The following is a 25,070-nucleotide window of genomic DNA, read 5'->3' on the forward strand; positions in this document are numbered from 1 at the left end:
ACCTTTGTTTGTTTGTTTATTTATTTATGGTGCTGAGAATTGAACCCAGTACCTCACATATGCTAGGCAAGCACTCTACCACTGAGCCACAACCCCAGCCCCCCCCCCTTTTTTTTTAGCTCCAATTTTTTTTTTCTTTTTTTTTTTTCCAGCCCCTTATTTTTTATTTTGAGATAAGGTCTCTCTATGTTGCCCAGGCTGACCTTGAACTTGTGATCTTCCTGCCTTGACTTCCTCAGTTGATGGAATTATAGGCATGTGCCACTGCTCCCAGCAATGTTATACTTTTCTAAGTTTTGATATTAATTTTTCATGCGCTATTGTCATCATGTATTTATTATTCACAGTGAGATGGTTGCATGTATTTCCACTGACACTAAAGAGTGATAATATTGTTAAAAACGAAATGTCACTGTTATTCTCTGTAATATGTGTCAGTTTCATAGTGACCTACTCATGTCAGAATTAAATGACTCTGTCTTCTTTTCTAGATAAATGCAGTGCGTGCAATAGTTCCCAATAAGAGCAACAATGAAATCATCCTGGTTTTGCAGCACTTTGATAATTGTGTGGACAAAACCGTACAAGCATTCATGGAAGGTAATTCTAGCCCAATTTTTTTTCTTATTAGTTTGTATTTGTTCAGTAGAAGTTACTTCAGACTTTTGGAACACAGCAATTTATAGTTTCATAGATGCTATAGCAGACCCCATGATAACATAACATACCATCACATTTTGTTAATGTAAGATGCCTTTTTCATCCCTAGAAATAATTTATACATAAGCTACAAGATATCTAGAATAAAAGATAAAGTAAGAAAACTCCATTATTCTATACAGATATTCTCCACTTTGAGAAACCACATCACTGGTTTCTAAAAACTTAGTCTCACATCATGGTGATTGCTATAAGGAACTTGATTAAAGTTAGGTGAAATTAGAATTTAAGATATTCAGGTGGGGATATGGCTCAGTGGTAGAGTGCTTGCCTAGCATACACGAGGCTCTGGGTTCTGGCTTCTGTCCTCAGTACTGCAAAGGAAAAAAAGAAACAAAGAATTTAAGAGGCTCTTCCTAACAATGGAGTAATTCAGTGGCCCAGCAACATATGGCAAATTCCAGGACTTGGCATTCTTGGAAGCTCTATTATCATTTAGTTTGGCACAAGTAACTCAATTGGGTGGGTTGAATATCCTTATCTAACAGAAGAATGAATGGCAAGTGTGGTGGAGCCTTCAGATTCAGAGTTGAGGAGTGTTTCACAAACTTCTTTCCACTTAATTTATTTGAGAAGAACTTTACTTGAACCTGTTTCATCCTTGTATATCAGGTTAGGTTTATTAGAAATTTTAATAATAAAATTATTATTATTTTCCTGAATTTACAAGTGTATAAATAAATAGGTTCATATACTGAAAGGTTTTTCTTTTCTTTTCATGCTAAATGTTAATGTTAGCATTTGGGTCTGGTGTGGTGTGCAAGTCTCTTTCAAACAAAGTAGCCAAGGTAATGTGTAACCTGAGAGGAGGGGATGGCACACTTGGGCTAAGACCAGTTCATCTTTGTATACAGACTGAGGTATAGATAAAAGATTCTTATTTTTTTTTCTTACTTTATTAAACCTTACTAGTGTTCTTTAAGGGACAAATACATAGACAAGTACAATACAATGAAGAAATCTTATTTTTATAAGAGAATTAAGAAGTCACTAAGGTATTTCCATATGCTATCTTCAATAATGCTTCTATGTTCATTCTGAGACTCCAGATAATATTTAGCCCCTTTGGCTACCATAAAAGCAGCAAATTCCCATATGAATCCTTTTACTTATGCACCAACAAAGGAAATGGTGTGCAAAGCCACCCATGTATCACCAAACTTCTTTGCAGCCCCATGGATCCCTGAGCCCTTTTGCAGCCAGCTTTTCCAGTTTCTAACGGTGTCCCTTCTATCTTCCATTGTTTTATAAACTGGAAGTTCCAGTTTTCCATGACCATGTTCATGTTCATGTTCAGGAGCCATGTCTGTCTGTCTTTTTAATTTAATTTTATTAATTTTTTTATATATGACTGCAGAATACATACAATTCATATTATACATATAGAGCACAATTTTTCATATATATGCATACAAAGTATATTCATACCAATTCATGTCTTCATACATGTACTTTGGATAATGATATCCATCACATTCCACCATCATTTCCAACCCCATGCCCCCTCCCTTCTGCTCCCATGCCTCTACCAACTGAGCTATGTCCCCAGCCCAGCCATGTCTTTCTTTAGATGACTCTTTTCAAATGCTGTATTAATGGTTTTGAATACACAAGATCACACATAACTTTTTCTGACAGCAGTTTGACTTCTCATAACACTCAGTAGTCAACCATGAAAAAAGATTCTTCATCAGAAGAATGTTGGTACACGCTTGAAATCCCAGCTACTTGGGAGCTTGTGGCAAGAGAATTGAAAGTTCAAGGCCAACCTTGGCAATTTAGTGAAACCCTGTCTCAAAATAAAATAAATAAAAAGCCGGATATGGAGTGCTTGCCTAGCATGTGGGAGGCCCTGAATTCAATCCCCAGTACTGAGAGGAGGAAAAAAAGCATCTTCAAAATGGCCAGGCTGCATTAGTCTCTTCTTGGAAGAACTCACTGGGGAAATTTAATTACATGTAAAAGGATATCCAAATAGGCAGATATTCCAAAAGGGAAGCATGACATGATCTCATATTATATTACTTTAGAGATTTAATCCTTAACTCTTATTATTAGGCACTTTGGAAATTCTCCAGTAATTATAAAATATAGGGACATTAATTCTTGATTAACTGTGTATGTGGAGAGAAAATCTCTAATTGGTTTCTTTTACAGGTAGTGCCAGTGAAGTACTCAAAGAATGGACAGTAACAGGCAAGAAAAAGGTAAAAATGAATTAAATTTTAAGAGCATGATATTGATGTTTATATTATTTTTAAAAATTTAATCTCTGCAGATATTTGAAAGAAAAGGTTTACATAAATATCTTCAGTTTAGCTGGTTGAAAAAAATCTTTGATATTGAGATACAACTGTGTCTCACAGAGTACCCCAGTTCCCTCCCTATAAATGAAGGTAAGAAACAGTGCCTTTGCCATAGTGCACTTGCCAAGAGGATACTAGACAGGGAGTAAAGCAGGAGAGCATATGGAGGAAGCAGAACTCCTCCAGAGAAAGTGTTCTGGTTTTCAACTGTACATATCATAGATCAGCTAAAATAATTGAGTTTTAATCCCTAATATTAATGAACTAACTTTAAGTCTATAGAAGACTCTTACTACCATAGCTGTTGGGTACTTTTCAAAGGGGTCTGATGTTGCAATTTAGAGAATTAGAAGGCACTTGGGATATGGGGTCATTCAGCACTGGATTTTTATCCTGTTCCATTCTATCCTGGCTTTGTGATCTAGGAATATTGTAATCTTTGTGTGCCTTAGTTTGCTCATCTCTAAAGTAGGGAAAGCAATACTAATACATACAAGTATTTAATATAATGCCTAACCTAGTAGTTCTTGATCCCTTCTCCTTATCTTTAAAATCAAAGTGCTTCTCCAAGGAATACCAGCTGTTCTCAAAATCTTTCCCATAACTCTGTACCTTCAATCTAGTGCCTTTCAGAAATGCTTGAGAGGCTGGGGTTGTGGCTTAGCGGTAGAGCACTCGCCTAGCACTTTCGAGGCGCTGGGTTCGATCCTCAGCACCACATAACAATAAAAAAAAAAATAAAGGTACTGTGTCCAACTACAACTAAAAAATATTTTTTAAAAAAGAAATGCTTGAAGTATGGATTTTAATCTCTATGAAATCTGTTTAGGGTGTTCTTTTCTTATATTAGGTTAATGCTGGAGTTTTGAAATGCAACTGTGATGACTCTAAATCACTTCATTAGGAGTTCTATCAGGTCTTGACCAAATCAGGCTGGTCTCAGTGATCCTTAAGAATTTTTCCAGAGGTACCTAATATTATTACAGACTGTCCTGAAGCTTTTCATGCCTATAGCTTTGCATATTCGTTTAACTTCTTCCCATTGCTTTCACCCAACCTAGAATAGTTATGAGTATTCTGAAAAACACTAGTATCTTAATTTATTGGCCCAGGGTTATATAGTTATTTTTTACATGGAACAGTAATATGAAAACTTAGCTAGTTTACATGGGAGAAAATATTTAAGAGCAAGACGAGAGCTATGCAGAGAAGAAAATTGTATCTTGAGTTCAGGTGTGCTCCTGCCAGAGAGGACCACCAAAAAAACTTGGGGGGAAATTGATTCAGTTATATCCGTCTAGCCTTAGGAATTTTAAGTTTTGTCAGCAGAGCTGTGGTTTGACAAAACAAAAGTAAAGGACTTATTTGTTTAAATTTTACTGTTTTCATAGGTAATATAGTCAGCTAAAAATTCAAATGTACAAAAGTTAATGCACATAACTAACTTTATCACATCCCTGTTCTCCAGCCATTTGGTTTTCTACCCCAGAGGCAAACAGTATTATCAATTTCTTATGTATCTTCCAGTATATTTTTATGCATATAAACAGATATGAACATGTATTCTCCTCTTTGACTGTTCCTTTTTCTCATGTAATAGATCTTGGAATTTACTCCATGTCTCAATAATGAACTTTTTTGTTGTTTTTTGTGGATATATAGTCATCCTGCTATTTGGATGTATCATAATTTATTTAACTAGTCCCTTTTAGACCAACATTTGGGTTGTTTCCAGTCCTTTAACAAGGTAATAATTAACTATTAATTTAGTAGCTATCATTAACAGTTCTGCAGTAAATAACCTGGTGTGTCTATGTAATTTTGTACATGTTAGTCTCACCTATAAATTCCTAGAGGTAGAATTGCTGGCCAAAAGATATGTACATTTGTAAGTTGGACAAGTATTATTAGATTGATGCTCCCAGTAATAATATATAAAAGTGATTGCTTCTCTATACATTCAACCCTACAGTGTTATCATATTTTTTGACCTTTGCTAATCTAACAGATAAAAAATTATTTTACAGTATATAGTTTTAGTTTATATTATTTAAACTAAGGCTATGCTTCATTTAGTATGTTTATAGCTTATGCCATTTTTTTTTCTATTGGGTTATTATTTTGTTTTTGCTTTTTGTTAGAGCTCTGTATTTATTTAACTCTTTGAGTATAAGTCAGACATGTTTTTTCCACACTTTGTAATTTATCTTTTTATTTTGCTTAAGGTAGGTTTTGCCATAAAGAAATGTTTTGTTTGAGTTTATCCAAAATATAGGATTTTTCATAGGAAAAAATTATTTTATGTGGTGATTCAACATATACAAAAATTTGTTCAAAAATTTGTTCTGGAAGAACATAGGAAAAAATTGGTAACATTGGTTGCCTTTAGGTAGCTAGAGTTTCTTACCTTTTTGGATTGTACTGGTGGTGGTGGGGCTCTGCCTTTTCTTTTCTGTTTTTCAAATCTTCAATAACCTTAGAACAAAAAGAAGAAAAGCAAACCAAAACCTACAGCAGAAGCAAGTAACAGTATCCCAGATTCCAGTAAATTGGTTTCCATTCAAGAGGAGCAGTCTGTGCCTTCCTCAGGAAAAGGTGGCATTAATGGTTACCATGTCAATGGTGCCATCAATGATGCAGAGTCTGTGGACTCACTCAGTGAAGGTTTGGAGACACTTTCAGTAGATGCCAGAGAACTAGAAGATCCAGAGTCTGGCTCGCCAGATACGCTGGATAGAACAGGTGAGTTTATTAACATTTTTTTGAAAAGTTGCGTTCAGTTAAAAAAATATAGGAACCTCCTGGTTGAGAAAGCAATCATTAAATCTGATAGGTCTTTTGCTTTTTAGTTTTTGTTATCTTTTGTGTGGAGGTCACATTTTGTCATTATCAAAGGCCTAGAAACATAAAATTTTGTTACCTTTCTCATATTTTAACTCTGTTCTGAATCAATCTTATAAAATTTTCTAATAGCAAAGGAGTACCTTTGAAATGTTTTCTTTGAGTTTATCCAAAATATAGGATTTTTCATAGAGACAGCAGAAGTTGACTTTAAAATCTTTTTAAAAATTGTAGACTTTAAGGAAAATGAGGATGAGATGATGATTATGGTGATGTTATTCTAAGACACAACACAGTAAGGAATATATAATATTAATGATCATCCTAGCTTTCATGAAAACTAGACTTGGTTTTTATAGGCCCACATTTATTTTTTAGTAAAGATTAGTGATAGATGGTAAATGCACTTATCTTGTACATTTCTTTGTTAACCATTTTGTTGAGAGCTGGAAAGATACTGGGAATCTTTCTCTTAAAAATTACTTATTTGTTAATCCAATTCCCCCTACCTTGCTGCTCCTAGCTTTATAATGTAATGTCAGTATAAGAATTACACTGTACTAGACAGGCGCAGTGGCACAGGCTTATAATCACAATGACTTAGGAGGCTCAGACAAGAGGATCACAAAATTTGAGGGTCAGCTTCAGCAACAACCCTGTCTCAAAATAAAAAAAACAAAAACAAAAAAGAATTATGCTGTGCTTTTAAATGTTCTTTTATTGATTAACACACACACACACCCCTAGAGAAAAAATATCGTACCTACATTGACCTGAAACAAACCAAAGATAGCCAATGACTTCCATTTTTTTTTTCTGAGCTAGTTTTCTTCTCATTTCTTATTTCCACCCTTTCTCTATTTTCTAAAGCTTTTAAATTCTTTCCCTGAAACAATGTAAAACTTTTTCCCCCCTATAGTGCAACTTTCAGAAGCTAGTAGAAGTTGGAGATACTATCTCTCCATTTGCTAGTGCCAAAACTACAAGGAAGCTAGGAAGCCATAAGGCACACACTCCCTGTCTAAATGGATTGGCTATAGCTTCTTTTTTTCATGTAGGGTATCTCTTAGGACTAAGCCAGAAGCTACTGATAGCCACACTCATCTTTGTTCTATTTTGTCAGTTGATTTGTTCATAGATTTTGAAAGAGGTATGGTTTTGCCTAAAACATTTTTTACCTGTTTTCTTTGTGTATTTAAGACTGGTTGATTGATGTACCTGTACATTGTGCTCTCTTTCTTGGATAGGATCTGTACTGGAGAATGGTGTCTCTGACTTTGAGCCCAGGTCTTCGGCTGTACACCCTATTCAGAATGCCCAACATTCCAAGAATGCTACCAAATCTCTCTCAAGATCCACCAAAGGACCTCAGTTTTCCAGTCTGGGAATGGAGGACGTTCCACTCTCCTCCACCAATAAAAAGCTTGGTAAATCAAAGGTTCACTTGTGAGAAGTGAAACATCTGTTTTTGGCTAAAGAGAGCAAATTACCTTTGTTCCCATAGGTGAAGTTTCAGAAGTGCATCAGTCTTAACTATTTGGGAGGCTGAGGCAGGAGGATCAGAAGTTTGAGGCCAGCCTGAGCAACTTAGGGAGACCTGTTTTAAAATAAAATTTTGAAAAAGGACTGGGGATGCTACACAGCTCAGTAGTAGAGCACTTGCCTAGGATGTGCAAGATCATAGGTTCGATTCTCAGTATTGAAAAAAAAAAAAAAGGTAGTGGGTTGGACATCCGGTAATACTTTTTCTATTTTTCAGGCTCTAATTACCCAACTCTTCCTACCTCCACGTACATAGTGTCTGAAAGTAGTTCAGATACTGTATATGGTTGTTCAAATAACAGAATCCTTTTTGTGAATTACAGCCAAACTCTACTGCCAGAATGACTTAGCTAACATTAACCTGTTTCCTTTCTTTGCTTTACTGCAGTGTTTTTGTGCACTTTATTTTTCATTTTATCTCCTAGTTGACTTAACAAGTAAAAAAAAAATCTCTTCTATCTCTGACATGACATTTCAAAGAAATATTTTCACAACTTCATGCTCTTACTGATACCTGACAGACTCTGGCTTTTAACAAGATTATTATCTCTGAAGTACTTAGCATGAATTAGTTGGTCATAGCTCTTTGCTTTAATAATAATAATAATAATTTAAATAAACAATCACCATTTGACCCAGCTATCCCTCTCCTTGGTCTATACCCAAAGGACTTAAAAACAGCATACTACAGGGACACAGCCATATCAATGTTAATAGCAGCATGATTCACAATAGCTAAACTGTGGAACAAACCTAGGTGCCCTTCAATAGATGAATGGATTAAAAAATGTGGCATGTATACACAATGGAATATTACTTAGCAATAAAAGAGAATAAAATCATGGCATTTGCAAGTAAATGGATAGTTAGAGAAGATAATGCTAAGTGAAGTTAGCCAATCCCCAAAAACCAAATGCCGAATGTTTTCTTTGATATAAGAAGGCTGATTCATACTGAGATAGGGAGAGGGAGCATGGGAGGAATAGAAAAAACTCTAGATAGGGCAGAGGGTGGAAGGGTAAGGGAGGGGGCATTGGGTTATTAATGATGGTGGAATGTGGTGATCATTATTATTCAAAGTACAGGTATGAAGACACGAATTGATGTGAATATATTGTATATACAACCAGAGATATGAAAAATTGTGCTCTATGTGTGTAATAAGAATTGTAATGCATTCCACTGTCATATATAAATAAAAAATTTTTAAAAACTTAAAAAATAATTAAACAAACAGCCAGTAATTTTTAAAGAAGAGAGATAATAGCCCTTCTGAGTTTCATACATCTAAGCAGGATAGTTCACTCCAGTGAACATATGAAACAAATATAAAGGACACTTGTAACTTGTAGCTCTATTGAGTCATTTATTCCACATGAGCTAAATTTTACTTAGTAATACTCTCCTTTTTCATCTTTGTAGTACCCCTCAACTTTCTACAGAACAAGAAGTCTGAGAATATCCAGTTAAGCAAAAATAAAAAGGAGGTTTATAGGCATAGGGCATAAAAACTTTTAGGTAGATTCTAAAAGAAATCAAGTTGACTGGGCATAGTAGTGAATGCCTGTAATCCCAGTGATTTATGAAGCTGAGGAAGAGGATCTCAAATTCAAAAAGCCAGCCTCAGCAACTTAGCAAGGCCCTTAAGCAACTTAGCCAGACCCTGTCTTAAAAAATAGTAAGGGCTAGGGATGTGACTCAGTGGTTAAGTGCTCCTGTGTTAATTCCTTTGTTCCAAAAAAAAAAAAAATCCATACAATATAGATATGTACATACATAAAAAATAAAAGAAATAAAGATGAAATGAGGAAGAATTTAAATCTAGAAATTTAAGTTGGGCAAGATAGTGGGAGCCCTAGTCCCATCTACTCAGGAAGCTGAGGCAGGAGGATCACTTGAACCTAGGCATTTAGGGCCCGCCTAAGCAACACAAGACTCTAAAAATTAATTTAGAAGTTACAAATGTGTGTCTTGTCACAATTATAATCTTCTTAGACCCATGATTCTTTTAATGAGCTATATGTATAACTTTGACATCAGCAGATAGAAAGGTTAATAGGATTCTTGGAAACTATCTGAAATATGTTAGGTAAATAAATATATTTTATCTTTTTCTACAAAGTTGGGCTTGCCCACTATGTTAGTCAGATTTTTGTCACTGTGACAAAATACCTGAGAAAATCAACTTAGAGGAGGAAAGATTTATTTTTGCTCATGGTTTCATTCTATAATTAGCTGGATCCATTGCTATGGGCCTTTGGTGAGGCAGAGCATCATGGCAGAAAGAGTGTGGTAGAGCAAATACGCTATCTCATGATGGCCCAGAAACAGGGGCTTGGGGATAAGAGATAGTCCCCAAGGGTCCCCCAAAATGACTAACTAGGTTCCACCTCCTGAGTTTTCACATCATTCCAGTAGTCCATTCAGCTGTGACTCTATCAATGGATTGATGCATTAATGCGATTAGAACCCAGATGGTATAATCACTTCCCCAAAGGCCCCACCTCTGAGCATTGCTGCTGAGCATAGTTTAGGACCAAATTTTCAATTCAAGAGCCTTCAGGGGACATTGCAGATCTAATCCATAACACCCACATGTAATGCTTCAAACTATACTATAGAAAGAGAACTTTTTAAATTTTGTAATTTTCACATGGTAAATTTTTCTATTAATCCTGTCATTTGAGAAGTTTTGAAAATTTGGTACTTACTTAATAGGTTGCTTTTTTCTTTTCTCCCTAAGTTTTGTTTTGTTTTGAGTAGTTCTAGTTTGCTGTTAATATAGTCCTGTCTGTTTTTCATCCCAGAATTTGTTTTGTTTTTGTTTATGTTTTTGGTCTGCAGAAGTTCACTTGAGGTCTTGTAAAATTATATCTTCTAGTCTGGTGCTGTGGTATACTCTTGTAATCCCAACTACTTGGGAGGCTGAGGTAGGAGGATTGCAAGTTCAAGGCCAACCTTGGCAACTTGTGAAACCCTGTCTCAAAATAAATAGGTCAGCCACAATGGCACATGCCTGTAATTCTAGCTACTCAGGAGACTGAGGCAGGAGGATCCCAAGTTTAAGGCCAGCCTGGGCAATTTAGCAAAACCAAATAAAAACTTTTGTATCGCTGATTATTATGCTATGCTGTCCTCTACCTTCTTGAATGTATGGTATTAGATTATAAAAGATTTTAAAAGCTGTTTGATGTTCTTTTCTACCTCATTCTAACTTCTGTATTATTCTATCTTCTGTTTTATTTTTCTTTTCATTATGGGTCATATTTTTCTATACTTCTTTTTTCTTGTGTTTGTGTTTTTCTATTTTATGTCTTATTTATATAACTGATCATTTTTATCAGATGCCAGTTATTGCATATTCTGCTTTATTAATTTTGGTACTGGGGATTGAACCCAGGGGCACTTTGCCACTAAGCTACATCCCCAGCCCTTTCTGTTTTTTTATTTAATGTTTGAGATAGGGCCTCACTAAGTTGCTGAGGCTGGTTTTGAATTTTGTGATCCTCCTGCTTCAGCCTCCCAAAGTGCTGGGATTAGAGATATATACCACCACACATCCTTGTGATTTGTTAAGGGACTCAGTTTTGTGAAAAACAGTTTGAGGCTTGCTTTTAAATTTTGTTAGATGGGATGGACTTAGAGCAGCAGCTTCTAGTTTACAGCTAATTTTGCTTCATTACTGGGGCAATACCCTTCTAAGTATTCTACCTGGTCCCCTATAAATTGTGAGATTTTTTTTCACTCTGGCTAGTGTGACACAAACCATTCCTGGCCTGGATGAGTTCAGGGAATTATCTGCCTGCTTCTTTGCAGTGGTCATCTTCCTTGTCTTGGTAATTTCCTCACACCTATGCACTGATTAATATTCAGAGTTCTCTGTAGATCACTGTTCAGCTCTCTGAATTTTGTGTGGATCTCTCCAGGACTGTATCCTAAGAATTCTAGCCACCTTGGCTTCCCTAAATTCTCAATTCAGAATTGTCCTCTCAATTCCAGTGTGTTTAGGATTTCTGTTCACTGCACTGTAACCTAGGAATTCTCAAGTTGGTATATCGGGGCACCATAGTCCCTACTTAATTCATCTCTACTTTTTCAGGGAGAAAGTACTACCTGTTTTTCATTGTCTGAAAACCACTGTTTCATATATTGTGTCTGTTTGTGAATGTTAACTTTTTAGGATTGGAGGATAAATCCAGTTCTTATTACTTTATCTTGACCAGAATACTTATTTTTTCAAAAATTATGAAATATCATTCTATCTTCTGTATTATTCTGTGTTGTTGGGAGGGTGATCATTTAGGAAACATTATTCTTCTCTATGACATTTGCCTTAGGTGCTCAGATTCAACTTTTAAATTAACTTATGTTCTTTTTAAAAATATTCTTTGGGTTTTTTCCCTCAGGTTCCAATATTGAAAAATCTGTAAAAGACCTCCAGCGCTGCACAGTATCTCTTGCACGGTATCGAGTTGTAGTTAAAGAAGAAATGGATGCTTCCATTAAGAAAATGAAACAAGCTTTTGCTGAATTGCAGAGCTGGTAAGTTAAGTTGCATTTTATATTATTAGCACAGGCCAGGCACAGTGAGTGGCACATGCCTGTAATCCCAGCAATTTGGGAGAATGAGTCAGGGGAATCACAAGTTCAAGGCCAACCTCAACAGTTTAGTGAGACCCTGTTTCCAAATAAAAAATTAAAAAGACTGGTGATGTAGCTCAGTAATAGAGTTCCCCTGGGTTCAATCCCCAGTACTCAGCACTATTAAAAGAGAGAGAGAGGGAATTGACATAAAAGAATGATCATTTGTAAAAATGGTTAGCTACTTACTAGGGTCTTTAATCCTCGACTATTCCACATAGTAGGGAGAGGATTATAAAAGTCTTATAGTATATTTACCTTTTTGCTTTGTCCTTTTGAACACAATATGCTCTAGAAATGGGCCTGAAGTTAATATTGTTTGGAAAGAGACAAATAATTAGAGAGTAAATCATGCACTCTTGCTTTAAGGTCTGTCTTTTAAACTGGTAGTGTAACAAATGACCTGATATTCAAACAAAATTATAAAGTAGAAAAGCTCTTTGTTTTCTTACCTCCTTTCATCCTTCATGATGCACCTTAGCCCAACAATCTCTTCTATGACCTATTATTAATCATTGATTTGCTTTTCATTCTGTGTTTTTCAAACTATGTTCTGTAGAATAGTCATTCTTATAATACCTTAATATGTTTTCTGTCAGGGAAACCAGGTTTGGTAGTTAAAGAGGTTTGAAAATACTTTAAAAAAAATATTACTATATTGGCCTTCTTACTGCCTTTTGAATGCTAATGTATGTTGTGAATTATGCTGTTTATTGAACATATTTGATTATAGGGACTGGGAAATAATAGCTCAGTGGTAGAGCTTGCCTGGCATACATGAGCCCTGGGTTCAATCCCCAGCACCACACACTCACATTCGCACTCACAAAATCAAGTATGTTTAATTATAGACTCTCTTGGGGGGAATATATGCTAACGTCTCCTAGAATCCTAGAATACCAAAGCTGTTTTAACTATTAGACAGTATATATTTAAATCATAGCTCCCTTCTGGGGGTATTTAAGAGGGATTTTTTTTTAAATAAAAAAAACTTTAGGACCAGATTAATCAAAATGACAGCAATTGGGAAGACAAGCTGTTGGACTTATTTAAGAATGTAGGTGTCCATTCTGTTTATTGGTTAAAAAAGAAGAAGAAGAAGAAGAAAAACACCCACCTAGATCTGAAACAAGAATGGATGTGTTTGTGAATAGAAAGTCCCACTCTTTCTCCCAACTATCCATTCATTTTCCTGCTGCTTGTCTAGAGCCTGTTTCCTTAGGCCATGCACAACCATGTCTGTGTTCATAGACTTGGTCTAGTTGCTATGTACCATATAGCAAACAAGAAAGGAAGAATGGGGGTCCCCTTGGTCTTTCTGGTGCCTGGAATTGAAAGAGTGAAAAATGAAGATGAAATCAACCTCCAAAATGTTAAATCATCATAAATTAAAGGTACTTTTTAGGATAATTTGTCTAATAGTCTACTCATGCCTAGCCCTGAACCCTGAGTTTTGCCTTTCAGGTTTTATATTTAGGAGCTCAGTGTCATGTCTTCTATTTGTCTTTCTGTGCTCCCCCCTCCCCCCAGTATTAGGCATTGAATCTAGGGGCATTTTACCACTGAACTACATCTGCAGTTGTTTATATTTTATTTTTGAGGTTAGCTCAGGCTGGCCTTGAATTTGGAATCCTCCTACCTCAGACTCCCAAGTTGCTGGGTTACAGGCATGTGACATTGCACCTGGCCCTTTTGTTTTACTTAACATTTACCTTTCCTCTTCCATGTATTAGTTTTCTGGCTTGATATGTTCTATATCTCTATATTTATCTTAATCCAACCAGTTCTCCAAAATTCTCCTTAAATTAAGCTCTAACTTCTGGAAATTTTACTAGGTAATTAATTTATCCTCTTTCTGAATTTCTGGAAGGGAGCACCATGTGCGTTATACTGGATTCTTGTTGAATCAGATACTGTAGGTGTATTTGGAAAATAAAGAACTAAGTGTAGATCATCAAAACTTTACCTTGATAGGCCTGTGGACCACATGATTGTTCAGTTTACTGATTACTTAGCTACAGGATCTGATTCCATTCAGAACAAGCCTGAACCAGGAAACACGGTTCCGGGAGAGAGATTTGTGAGTTCCTGCTGAGTTGGAACCCAGCCACCTGGGTAAATGACAAATGAAATGGTTTCCTACCTGAGACCTGTGTGTTTAGTATTGATTAGCAAGCGTAACAACCAGGTCAATTTAACTTGAGGAAAGAGATTACCTGCTCTTTCCTGCTGATGGGAAGCCCTTCTCTCTGGCTGATTGTTTTTGTTTTTTTTTTTAACTCCTTATGTCAATGTTCCTTGTAGTTGCTACTTCAAGCCATAATTGACAGGTGAGCTGACTCCATTTGGCACCAAACCAGAGCTTGGAGTTAATGTCACTTAGAAAGTTGATTACAGTATGAAAGAAAAGCAAAGAGTTCTAACAGATTTGCAGCAGTAAGATTACTTACCCCTTACAGGACACAAGAGAAGTGATATGGATGACTCCTTTCACTTTGATGCCAAATAAAAGCTGACCCATAGCTGAGGAAGGTAAAATCAGAAACTTTACAATATATAAAACATAAGATCTGTTCTTATTGGTGACTTAGTTATCTCTAGACCCCAAGTTTTACTTTTCTTATTAATAAAATTTGTCTCCTTTACGTTGTTAGAGCTGTTATTGACTTCAGTTTAAGGCTGTTAAGGAGGCAGAAAATGAAGTAGTACATGAAGTTGCAGTATAATTAAACTACTTTGGAAGGTTCTCATACAGTATGTTACTAAAAAATGAGAACAGTGAACACTCAGCTTCCCTTTTTATAAAAGTTACAATTTTATGAAAAATATTTATTGAAAGGAGAAATTATTAAGAGAAAAAGACCATCAGGAAATCTGAGATTAGGGACTGGGGATGAGCTCATTGGTAGAATACTTTCCTAGCTTATATGAGGGCTGGGTTTGATACCCAGCACCAAAAAAAAAAAAAAAAAAAAAATTGAGATTATACATACTTAAAATCATGATATAAGTCTGCAGTTAAGATTCTGAAAATTTTTGTAGCTGATTCCTTACTGACTTTAGAAATGTTACTTTTATTTGAGTTTCCATTTTCTTCTTATGTTAAATCAAGCTATTGTTAGTTTTACCAAAGGCTTTTAAGTTCTTAAATTTGAAGGCCATATAGGCCTGGGCATGGTAGTGCACAACCATAATCCCAGTGACTTGGGAAGCTGAAGCAGGGGGATCAGACTCACAATCTAGTGAGACCCTGTCTCAAAATAAAAAATAGAAATGGCTGGAGATGTAGCTCAGTTAAGTGCCCCTGGGTTCAATCCCCAGTACTTCAAAAAGTTAAAAAAAATAAAAATAAAAATAAAGGCCATAATAGAGATGCTGAAAACTTAGAAATCATTTTAGGAACCAAAGTACCTCCAAAAATATCTAAAAATCTTAGAAATAAAGGAATGTGGTAATATAACATTTAAAATGTGCTTAGTATTGTCAGGGATGGTGGCACATGCCTATAATCCCAGCACCTTAGGAGGCTGAGGCAGGATGATTGCACTTTAGTAAGATCCTGTCTCAAAATAAAAATAAAATAAAAAGGACTGAGTTTGTAGCTCAATGGTGAAGTGCCCCTGGGTATATTCCCCAATATAATAAATAAATTATTAAAATAGAATGTACATAGTACTACCCTGTAAATTTCTTTTGATCACCAGTTAGTCAAGAAACAAAACTTTAAAATGGTCACTAATCATTCTTACAGGGGGAGAAAATGCTGTGAAAATGTATGAACTGATATTGCCACATACACAAAAAAGTATGATTGCATTGATTAAAGCTTAAATTCCTTTAAAAAAGTATCACGTGGTGTTCTGCCTTTCGTAATAAAGATTGTAAGGTACAAAAAACTCATTTGCTGAAGTCACTTAATAAATATTTTACGTCAAGCACAGTAATGCATACCTGTAATCCCAGCTGAGGCAGGAGGATGGCAAATTCAAAGCCAGCCTCAGCAATGATGAGATGTTTAGCAACTCAGTGAGACCCTGTCTCTAAATAAAAATACAAAATAGGGCTGGGGATGTGGCTCATTGTTTGGAGAGGCCCTGAGTTCAATCCCCGGTACCAAAAATAAATAAATAAATAAATAAATATTTTACAAGCCAGGCACAGTAGCACATTCCCGTAATCCCAGTGGCTTGGGAGGCCGAGGCAGGAAGATCATGAGTTCAAAGCCAGCCTCAGCAACTTAGTGAGGCACTAAGTAACTCAGTGAGACCCTGTCTCTAAATAAAATACAAAAAAAGGTATTCCTTGAGTTCTTTATATGACCATTTTTCTGCTGACTCTAGGTCCTCCTGAATATTTAGGCTGATGGGGTAGAGAGAGAAGATGGGAGGGGAGGGAGGGGGGATGGTAGAGGATAGGAAAGGTAGCAGAATACAACAGTTACTAATCGGGCATTATGTAAAAATGTGGATGTGTGGATTGCAGATGTGATTCTGCAATCTGTATTTGGGGTAAAATTGGGAGTTCATAACCAACGTGAATCTAATGTATGAAATATGATATGTCAAGAGCTTTATAATGTTTTGAACAACCAATAAAAAAAATTAAAAAAAAATTAAAAAAATAAATAAATAAATGCAAGGAAGAAAAGCAAGAAAAGAGAAAAATAAATAAATAAATAAAATAAAATACAAAAAAAGGGCTGGGGATTTGGTTCAGAGGTTAAACGCCTCTGAGTTCAGTTCCTGGTACCAAAATATATATACATATATATTTTATAAACTTTGTCAGAGACAATAATTTTGTCTTATGGTGGACAGTGTCTCCATCTTAAGGTGATTTGGCAACAGAAGAGAGATAATGTCAAACTGAAGGCCTGGCATATCCTATCTCAGTTGTGCTTTTGTTTTGCTTTTTAGGTATTCCAAATGCTGCTAGAATTCTTGGAGCAAAATATTGCCAAGGTTTGGGAAATGCTTTCTTAGCAAAGTATGGCTATCCCACAGTAGTTGTATCTTGTCTGTAGTCTGGTGCTTTTGGATTAATATGCGAACCAAATCTGTTTAGTTACAAGTTTGTTTATTAACATCATACATAATGATTATCAAACTTGTGTTCTCTGGCATTTCTCTATGAAGAATTTTGCTCCCTGAGGAAATTATCCTGCCTTATACATTTTTTGTATGTCTCATACGTAGTCTCTGTATTAACTACTTTGTGCTAACATACCTACATATTGAGCTAAATTGAATTGATGTGTGTATATGTTTGATTTCTTTTACAAAGAAATGGATGGAATTTTTATTAACATATTTCTATTCAGAAGAATAAATCAAAATGAACACCAAATTCTAAGACTTAAAATTGAAATCTTTTACATTTGTATAGATAATAAAATTTTAGATTTTTTCCTCCTACTACTTAAGCAAAACTATTATGGAAAATTATTTGTATCCAGAGATTGGATATTAATGTTACCTACTATCTCCTTATACATGGTGGGCTTTTTTGTAAGAACATAGAAAATCTTTATGTACCTACAAACCATTTACATTTTCACTGCAAATGTTCTAATTGCCCATTTAATTTAAAAAGCCTACCAGAACATTTAATTCTGTCCTTTCCAGACTACTATTAAATGTTTATCAGAAATCTGCTGGGCACAGTGATGCACACCTGGAATCCCAGCAGCTTAGAAGGCTGAGGCAAGAGGATCACAAGGTTAAGGCCAGCCTTGGCAACTTAGGAAGAGCCTGTCTTAAATTTAAAAAAATGAAAAGGACTGGGGCTGTACCTCAGTGGAAAGGTGCTCCTGGGCTCAGGCCCTAGTACTGCTTGAAAAAAAAAAAAGAGAGAGAGAAAGAAAGAAAAAGAAAATGTGTATCAGAAATCAGCTTTGCCTCTTCAGCACCTTAAGGACTAAAAGTGTCAGTGAACTTGGTAAACTGTGATTAGCTGTTTTAATTTGCAAATCTTAATCATAAATTTCCTGTGCCCTAGAAGAGATATTATATGGTTAAAATTATTAAAAGCAAAGCTTTAAAATTTTGTAGACCAAAATATAAGTAAATATGTGAGTGCATATGTGGAAATAGTAATTTCCATAAGGACTTGGTTTAGTACAACTTACAAAGAAATGTTTTTATAGTTTGTTACTGCCATCTACTGGTCCTCAACTTGTACTTCTAGCAACTGGTGTACTGTAATATATAGATATAAAAGGGAATTGGGTCTATTTATTTCATTGGAAATCCTTAAGAATATTATTTGTTGAAAGTAAGACATCAGAATTGTCATGTGGTCCATGTAGCATTAATTTGTAGCTTTTAGTGAACAAACTCAGCAGCCCGTCTCTGCTGTTAATGATATGCTATTTTTGTGAGTTTCTGATCAAACCTTTTTTTTTTTCTTTGTTCTTTTCCTAGTTTAATGGATCGAGAAGTGGCATTGCTTGCTGAAATGGACAAAGTGAAAGCTGAAGCAAGTAAGATGATTAATCTTTAATTAAAGCTGTTACCCACACAGGTATTCTTGCTTCCCAGCCCTCATAATAAAAGCTTGATATGAATGCCACAATAAGAGCTTATATATTGGGCTGGAGTTGTAGCTCAATGATAGAGCACTTACCTAGCACGTATGAGGTGCTGGGTTTGATCCTCAGCATCACATAAAAATAAATAAATAAAGGTATTGTGTCCATCTACAACTAAAAATACTTTTTTTAAAAAAGAGCTTATATATGGGGCTGGGGATGTGGTTCAAGCGGTAGCGTGCTCGCCTGGCATGTGTGCGGCCCGGGTTCGATTTTCAGCACCACATACAAACAAAGATGTTGTGTCCGCCGAAAACTAAAAAATAAATATTAAAAAATTCTCACTCTCTCTCTCAATTCTTTCTCTCTCTCTCTCTCACTCTCTCTTTAAAAAAAAAAGAGCTTATATATTTAATCATTCTTGAGTTGCTATGCTGCGTTAGCATATAAATCCTTTCAAGATAAATAACTTTTCAAGAGTATATTTTAAAAATATTTTCAAATTTTAATATTTTCAGTGTGGAGTTCAGAGATTTCATCCTGTTATCTGCCATCAAAGAATCATTCTTAGGAAAATAAAGTACCTAGAAAGTGCCTGGGTTTTGTTTTATTTTGTTTTTACCTCCAGGGATTAAGCAATTCCACTGGAATATTTTTCTATTTGGAAAAAATTCTTATAATCAGAGACTTTACCAAATTGCATACAATTGAGTATATGAGTTCCTGTCATTGCCTGTCTCAGAACTTTGTTTTCTCAGTTTGTACAACATTTTTCACTCAATGTTTCTAATCAATGAGTAAAGGAAAGGCATTGAATTGAGAATAAAGATACCCATGACTAGGGTTCCTTATATAAATAGATTCTGGAGGAATATTCAAGCTTGGATAATCTGTGAGTTTTGTTTTGTTTTTTTTTAATGGAAGAATCAGACATCTGTTTTTCAGTCATTTCTGTCAAGTGTTAGGTTGAAAACATATAGGTATATGAAAAGAAGACACGCCAACTACAACTTGGACAGTAGCATTGGCTTGGGTCTTTTCAGTGGTGAGTTTTACCTTCTTAAATCAAATGCTATATTTATAATTAGAAACATTGTTTCTTTTAAGACCCACCCTCATCAAACTGGTAAGTAGAAATACTAGGCTGGGTTGAGATGGTGGACTACAGCTAAATCATTTGTGCCTATGGTTATGAACAGAGAAGGCAGCTTGGAAGCATTGAGCCAAGTTCAATTTGGTCCATTTTAAGTTGAAGGTAGAGAATGTGGCAGAGATGCTGCCTACTGTTTGTCAGAGGTAAGATTGCATTTACACTGAGCAGTACATCTTGAAATTTCTTAATTTGACAGTTTCAGTCTCACATCTGAATATTGTTTTTGAAGATGAAGATTTGGAGAAACTAAAACTAATAAGACATAGTCCTTGCTCTTGATAAGTATGTCCTTTAAAATACATGTCCTTTTTGGAAACTTTCAGTCATTTCAAATATAGAGGCTAATATAATGAACCCCCATTGCCCAACTTCAACCAATTGTCAACTCATGCCAATCTTATTTTGTCAAATTCAGAGCTATGGAATTTTACCTAACTTTATCAATCTGAATGTCTTTATCTCCTTTCTCCCTAAAAATGCTGTTCCTCAGGGACACAATGTAATAACTCCATTACCAATACTATCAAGAAGGTACTTCTTTATATGCTAAAGTTTTATTAAATAAACTCTTAATTCAGAGGATTTTTTTCATACATGTTCATATATGATCTCTACATCAACCTTTCAAGGAAGGATGTTTTTGTTTTCATTTCATGAATGAAGAAACTTATTCTTTGGGAGAAATTTGACTTGTCCAGCCTCATATAATTAAGTTCTCTCTAAGTTATCTTTTTTTAATTTTTTAAATTTTTTTATTTTATTTTTTTTAGTTGTAGATGAACAAAATACCTTTATTTTATTTATTTTTTATGTGGTGCTGAGGATCAAGCCCAGTGCCTCACATGTGCTAGGCAAGCGCTTGACCACTGAGCCACAACCCCTGCCCCTCTAAGTTATCTTATATGTGTAGAAATCTTTACTCAAGACATTCTTCATTTTGCCCTTTACAATTGTGTAATAAAATCTGAGAAAGCTACAGATAGCTAAGAGAAACTGAAGTTGATAAGAATGGCAAATAGGTTTTATCTTGGGAGCTAAACCAATAGATCATTTGTAGCTGTTAGGCCTTGGTGTTAAGAAACTTGTAAGCGTGTTCCTAACTTATTGGGAAAGTATGTCCTTACTGATAGTAACCCGACATGGGTATGGGCAACCCATGTGTGGCATGTATGAGGCAGTTGGGCTAAGTAAACCTGCTAAAGACCTTTAGCTTTATATAATACCTGGTGGTGCTCTTTGAAAATTTCTGCTTTTTCTACCATAAATTTAGCTAATTTCTCAGTAGGGTATGGGATTCCTTGTATCAGTTCGGGATTGAGTTTAACAACATGCAATCGAGTGACTTTAATAAATGTGAATTTACTTTTCTGTCATGAATTGAGAAGATAAGAGTTAGCCAGTCAAGAACTGACAAGGCATCTCCAAGATGACATTAGGAACCCAGGTTTCTCTATCCTACTTAGCCATCCTTAGAGTATGTTTTTGATTGAAACATAACTCCTAAGACTTCAGTCAAGGAGGGGCAAAATGTGACATGCTAGAAAATGTCTTTAAAGACCTTTCTTGTAAACTCTGCCCTGTGAGTTCTGTTTAAACTATATAGTGCATGACCATCTCATCTGTAGCAAAGCCTTCTGATAAGTGTTTCCTAAGTACATCAGTGCCCAACAACATTGGACTTATGATAGGAAGAAAAGGAGAATGGGATAATCCATTCAACTAAGTATTTGCCATGGTCTTCCCCTTCAGCTACCTAATGTCCTTCTTTTTTCTAAAGTGAGAACATACCCACCTTCTTCTCAATGGCAGCACCTCCAGAGTCTCATCTAGTTTGTATATTCAGTTGAAAGCCAGGTCTTTTGAGTAATTTTAGGTCTTCCATGAGGTCTGGATGTGGCATGTTGTGGTCAGGTCCCATAAATTCAATTTGTAAATACTCCCTCCTCTAGAATTACATCGGTAGACAAGAGAAGAGGATAATTTATGGTAAAAATTCTCACTTGAGGGCTAGAGTTGTAGCTCAGTGGTACAGCACTTGCCTAGCATGTGTGAGGCCCTGGGTTCGATCCTCAGCACTATATAAACATAAATAAATAAAATAAAGGTATTGTGTCCATCTACAAAAAATATTTTTAAAAAATTCTCACTTGAAAAGCAAATGATCAAATATTGCTGGGTAGGAATATGGTGAGGTTCCTTAGGTAGTTTATCTGACAGTTCCTAGTTCTGCCTCCTGGAAGGATTTCTTGGCCCTGGCCCATTGTGTATGGGAGGTGTTTTGTTTTGTTCCATTCGTTTGGTTTTTGTTTTTGCACTGCTAGGGGTTGAAATGAGGGCCTTATGCATGCTAGGCAATTTCTGTACCACTATGCTTTATCTCCAGCTTGAGGGTTTTGGTTTTTTTTTTAATCATCTATTATTTGCCATGACCACATCTGAGTTCTGAATCAGGGAACATATTAAAATACCAAAGAAGGTCTTTTTTTAAAAGGGTATAGTAACAACCTGAATATTCATCATTAGAGAACATGGTAAATAATTGTGGTATATTCACATTGTATTACTGAATGAAGATGATACAGATATATGAATAGAGAATGAATAACAAGATATATTAAGTAAGGCTGACTAAGGTAAAGGGAGGATGGTGTGATGATAGACTGCCATTTTTGAGTAATGGGGAGAGGAAGAAAGGTGTGTGTTGTTTATACATAGACAATATTTGGAAATAATGCATAAGAAATTGTTAATATTTCCCTCTAGGGAGGGGACTACAAAATCAGAAATAGGAGGGATATTTTTATTTTTCATTGAATACCCATTTATTCTAGATGAATTTTTTACCAGGTATATGTATTTATCTTAATTTATATGCTTGATAATTTATTTTACTGAGAAAGGAAAAATGATTTATGAATCTTTGTGATTCATAAAAAAATGTTTATCTTTTAACTGCTTTCAAGACCCTCCCAGAAGGTAGAAACTGGACCGTTAGTATTTTCTTTTTCTGGATGGAAAAAGCTAAGCTCTTGGCTGTCCGAATACGTATACTGAATGGCTTATATTTCTAGTTATTCTTTATCCTATTTAGCAGCAATCTGAGATTCATACTTTTTTCCTCTGCAGTGGAAATTTTGCTTAGCCGACAAAAGAAAGCTGAACTTCTAAAGAAGATGACTGATGTGGCTGTTCGAATGTCAGAGGAGCAATTGGTCGAGCTCAGAGCTGATATCAAAGTAAAACTTATTCTTCTCTCTGCCTTTCTTCTTACCCTCAGGAGGCTAAAGTAGCAAATCTCCATAATTCATGGTTATATCAAATATATCAAATGTATGATCTTCCCTTTCCATACCTGGCCCTCTTCCAGGTTCTCTTTCTCTGTAAATGGTACTATCACCTATCCAGTTGTCCAAGCTGGAAATCTTAGGAAATTTTGCCATTTCTCAAGTTAACTCTGTCAGCAGACCTTGTCCATTTTACCTCTTTTTTTAAGGGGGGTGGAGGAGTAGGGTGTACTGGGGATTGAACTCAGGTCCACTCGACCACTGAGCCAAATCTCCAGCCCTTTTGTATTTAGAGACAGGGTCTCACTGAGTTGCTTAGCACCTCACTTTTGCTGAGGCTGGCTTTGAACTCACAATCCTCCTGTCTCAGCCTTCTAAGCCGCTGGGATTATGGGTGTGCACCACTGCGCCCAGCCATTTTACCTTTTACTGAATCTAAGATCTGACCTTTTCTCTTCATCTCTACCACCAACATGATCAAGCTATCTTTTGTTGCTTGTACTTCTATAATACCTTCTTACCTGATTCTCCATCCATTTTACCTCTGCCCCCTCTGCCCTCCCTTCCTATCTATTCCTCAAAAAAATTAGTAGTCTGCTTTAGACTCTCCAGTAGTTTTAGGATAAATACAATAATCTCCCACCTAGTGTACAGGGTTCTGCATGGGCTGGCTCTCCCACCGTCCTTACTTCACAACAGGCCCCTATCTTTTGTACTCCAACTGTACTATTTGGTTCTTTCCACAATTCTTCCTGCTCCCTCCTGCTAGAACACCACTGCATGTTTTCCATGTATCCAAAACATTCTTCTGTTCCCTCTGAGCACACAGGTCATTCTTAACCTACTCATCCTTCCTGGCTCCCCTGACTGCGCTATCCCTCTGTGCAGTTACATCTTTATGTGCATTTGATTAATCTGTCTTCCCTACCAGACTGTGAACTTTACAATGGCAGAAACTGCTATATCCCCAGTGCCTTGGCATATAGCAGGTCTTTAGTAAATAATGTTTTCTTGATCAGTTATGATTTTATAGAGAAAATTTGATAATTTGAGATGCTGATTATACTGTGATCTATAAAGATTACTGAGGTTCAATATTCATGCCTTTTAAATTCTTATATACAGAACAGTATTTCTGTGACTAAGCATGTGAGCCCAAGAAAAGTTGGAATATTCGTGGATAGTTGTGGACACTGGTGTTCTACACAATTGTTTATAAGTGGCTAGCTGTATGAATAAGGAGAGTTGGCCTTTTCTACTCCTGAGCCCATAGCCACCACTGTTTGTGAACACATAAGCTTCATTGCCATTTTTGAGAGAAATACTTGCTACAGAGGCTTGCAACAGCCTTTATAAAATAAAAACATAGGTGGAAGATCATCTAGGACCTTTTAGGAATCCTTGTTATCATTTTGATCCAGTGATTCACACAAACTTATAGAATGTGACTGTTCTCACTCCTTTCCCTTAGAAAATCAACTAGGGTGAGCTGGGCATGGTGACCCATGTCTGTAATCCAAGCAGCTCTGGAGGCTGAGGCAAGAGGATTTCAAACTCAAAGCCAGTCTCAGCAAAAGTGAGGTGCTAAGCAACTCAGTGACAGACTATTTCTAAATAAAATACAAAAAAGGCTGGGGATGTGGCTTAGTGGTTGAATGCCCCTGAGTCCCCAGTAGCCCCCACAAAAAAAGAAAAAGAAAAAAAAAAAAACAACTAGGGTGAAATAGCCAGATAAAGCAAATTTTAAAATTACTATTTCTCTCTTAACTAAAATTATATTACAAAATTTTATAGAATGTCTTCCTCACATTTATGCCAGTCAGTCTCATTCAACTATCTATGAGAAACCGGAAACCTCTTTGGAATTAGATGAGAAATCTGGCTACATCTGTTCCCCTTCCCACGTGGCTGAAAAGCTGCTAGAAATATTACTGCAGGCTGACTAAGGATCTGTTTCTCTCCACATTTTCAGTGTGCTGAAGTGGGTGCTGTGCAATTTAAATGTCTTATTTCCAGATCATTTTATTTCTGTCATTCCCATTATGTATTTGGCT

General features: G+C 35.9%; 1 protein-coding gene and 1 pseudogene across 1 annotated transcript in view; one reads left to right on the forward strand and one right to left on the reverse strand.

Annotated features, from left to right (window-relative positions):
* Nucleotides 1-25,070, forward strand: part of Spats2 (spermatogenesis associated serine rich 2) — a 34,851-nt gene that overhangs the window by 3,859 nt on the left and 5,922 nt on the right. Inside the window, exons 2-8 of the mRNA XM_015493456.2 lie at nt 492-600; nt 2,878-2,927; nt 5,507-5,768; nt 7,115-7,294; nt 11,816-11,951; nt 18,473-18,531; nt 22,859-22,968. Of these exons, the coding sequence (XP_015348942.2) occupies nt 492-600; nt 2,878-2,927; nt 5,507-5,768; nt 7,115-7,294; nt 11,816-11,951; nt 18,473-18,531; nt 22,859-22,968 (906 nt within the window). The remainder of the gene's footprint in view (nt 1-491; nt 601-2,877; nt 2,928-5,506; nt 5,769-7,114; nt 7,295-11,815; nt 11,952-18,472; nt 18,532-22,858; nt 22,969-25,070) is intronic.
* On the reverse strand, nt 1,689-2,103 carry LOC107148672 (annotated as a pseudogene).

The sequence above is a fragment of the Marmota marmota genome, unplaced genomic scaffold (genome assembly GCF_001458135.2).
Source record: "Marmota marmota marmota unplaced genomic scaffold, marMar, whole genome shotgun sequence".
Lineage (NCBI taxonomy): Eukaryota > Metazoa > Chordata > Mammalia > Rodentia > Sciuridae > Marmota > Marmota marmota.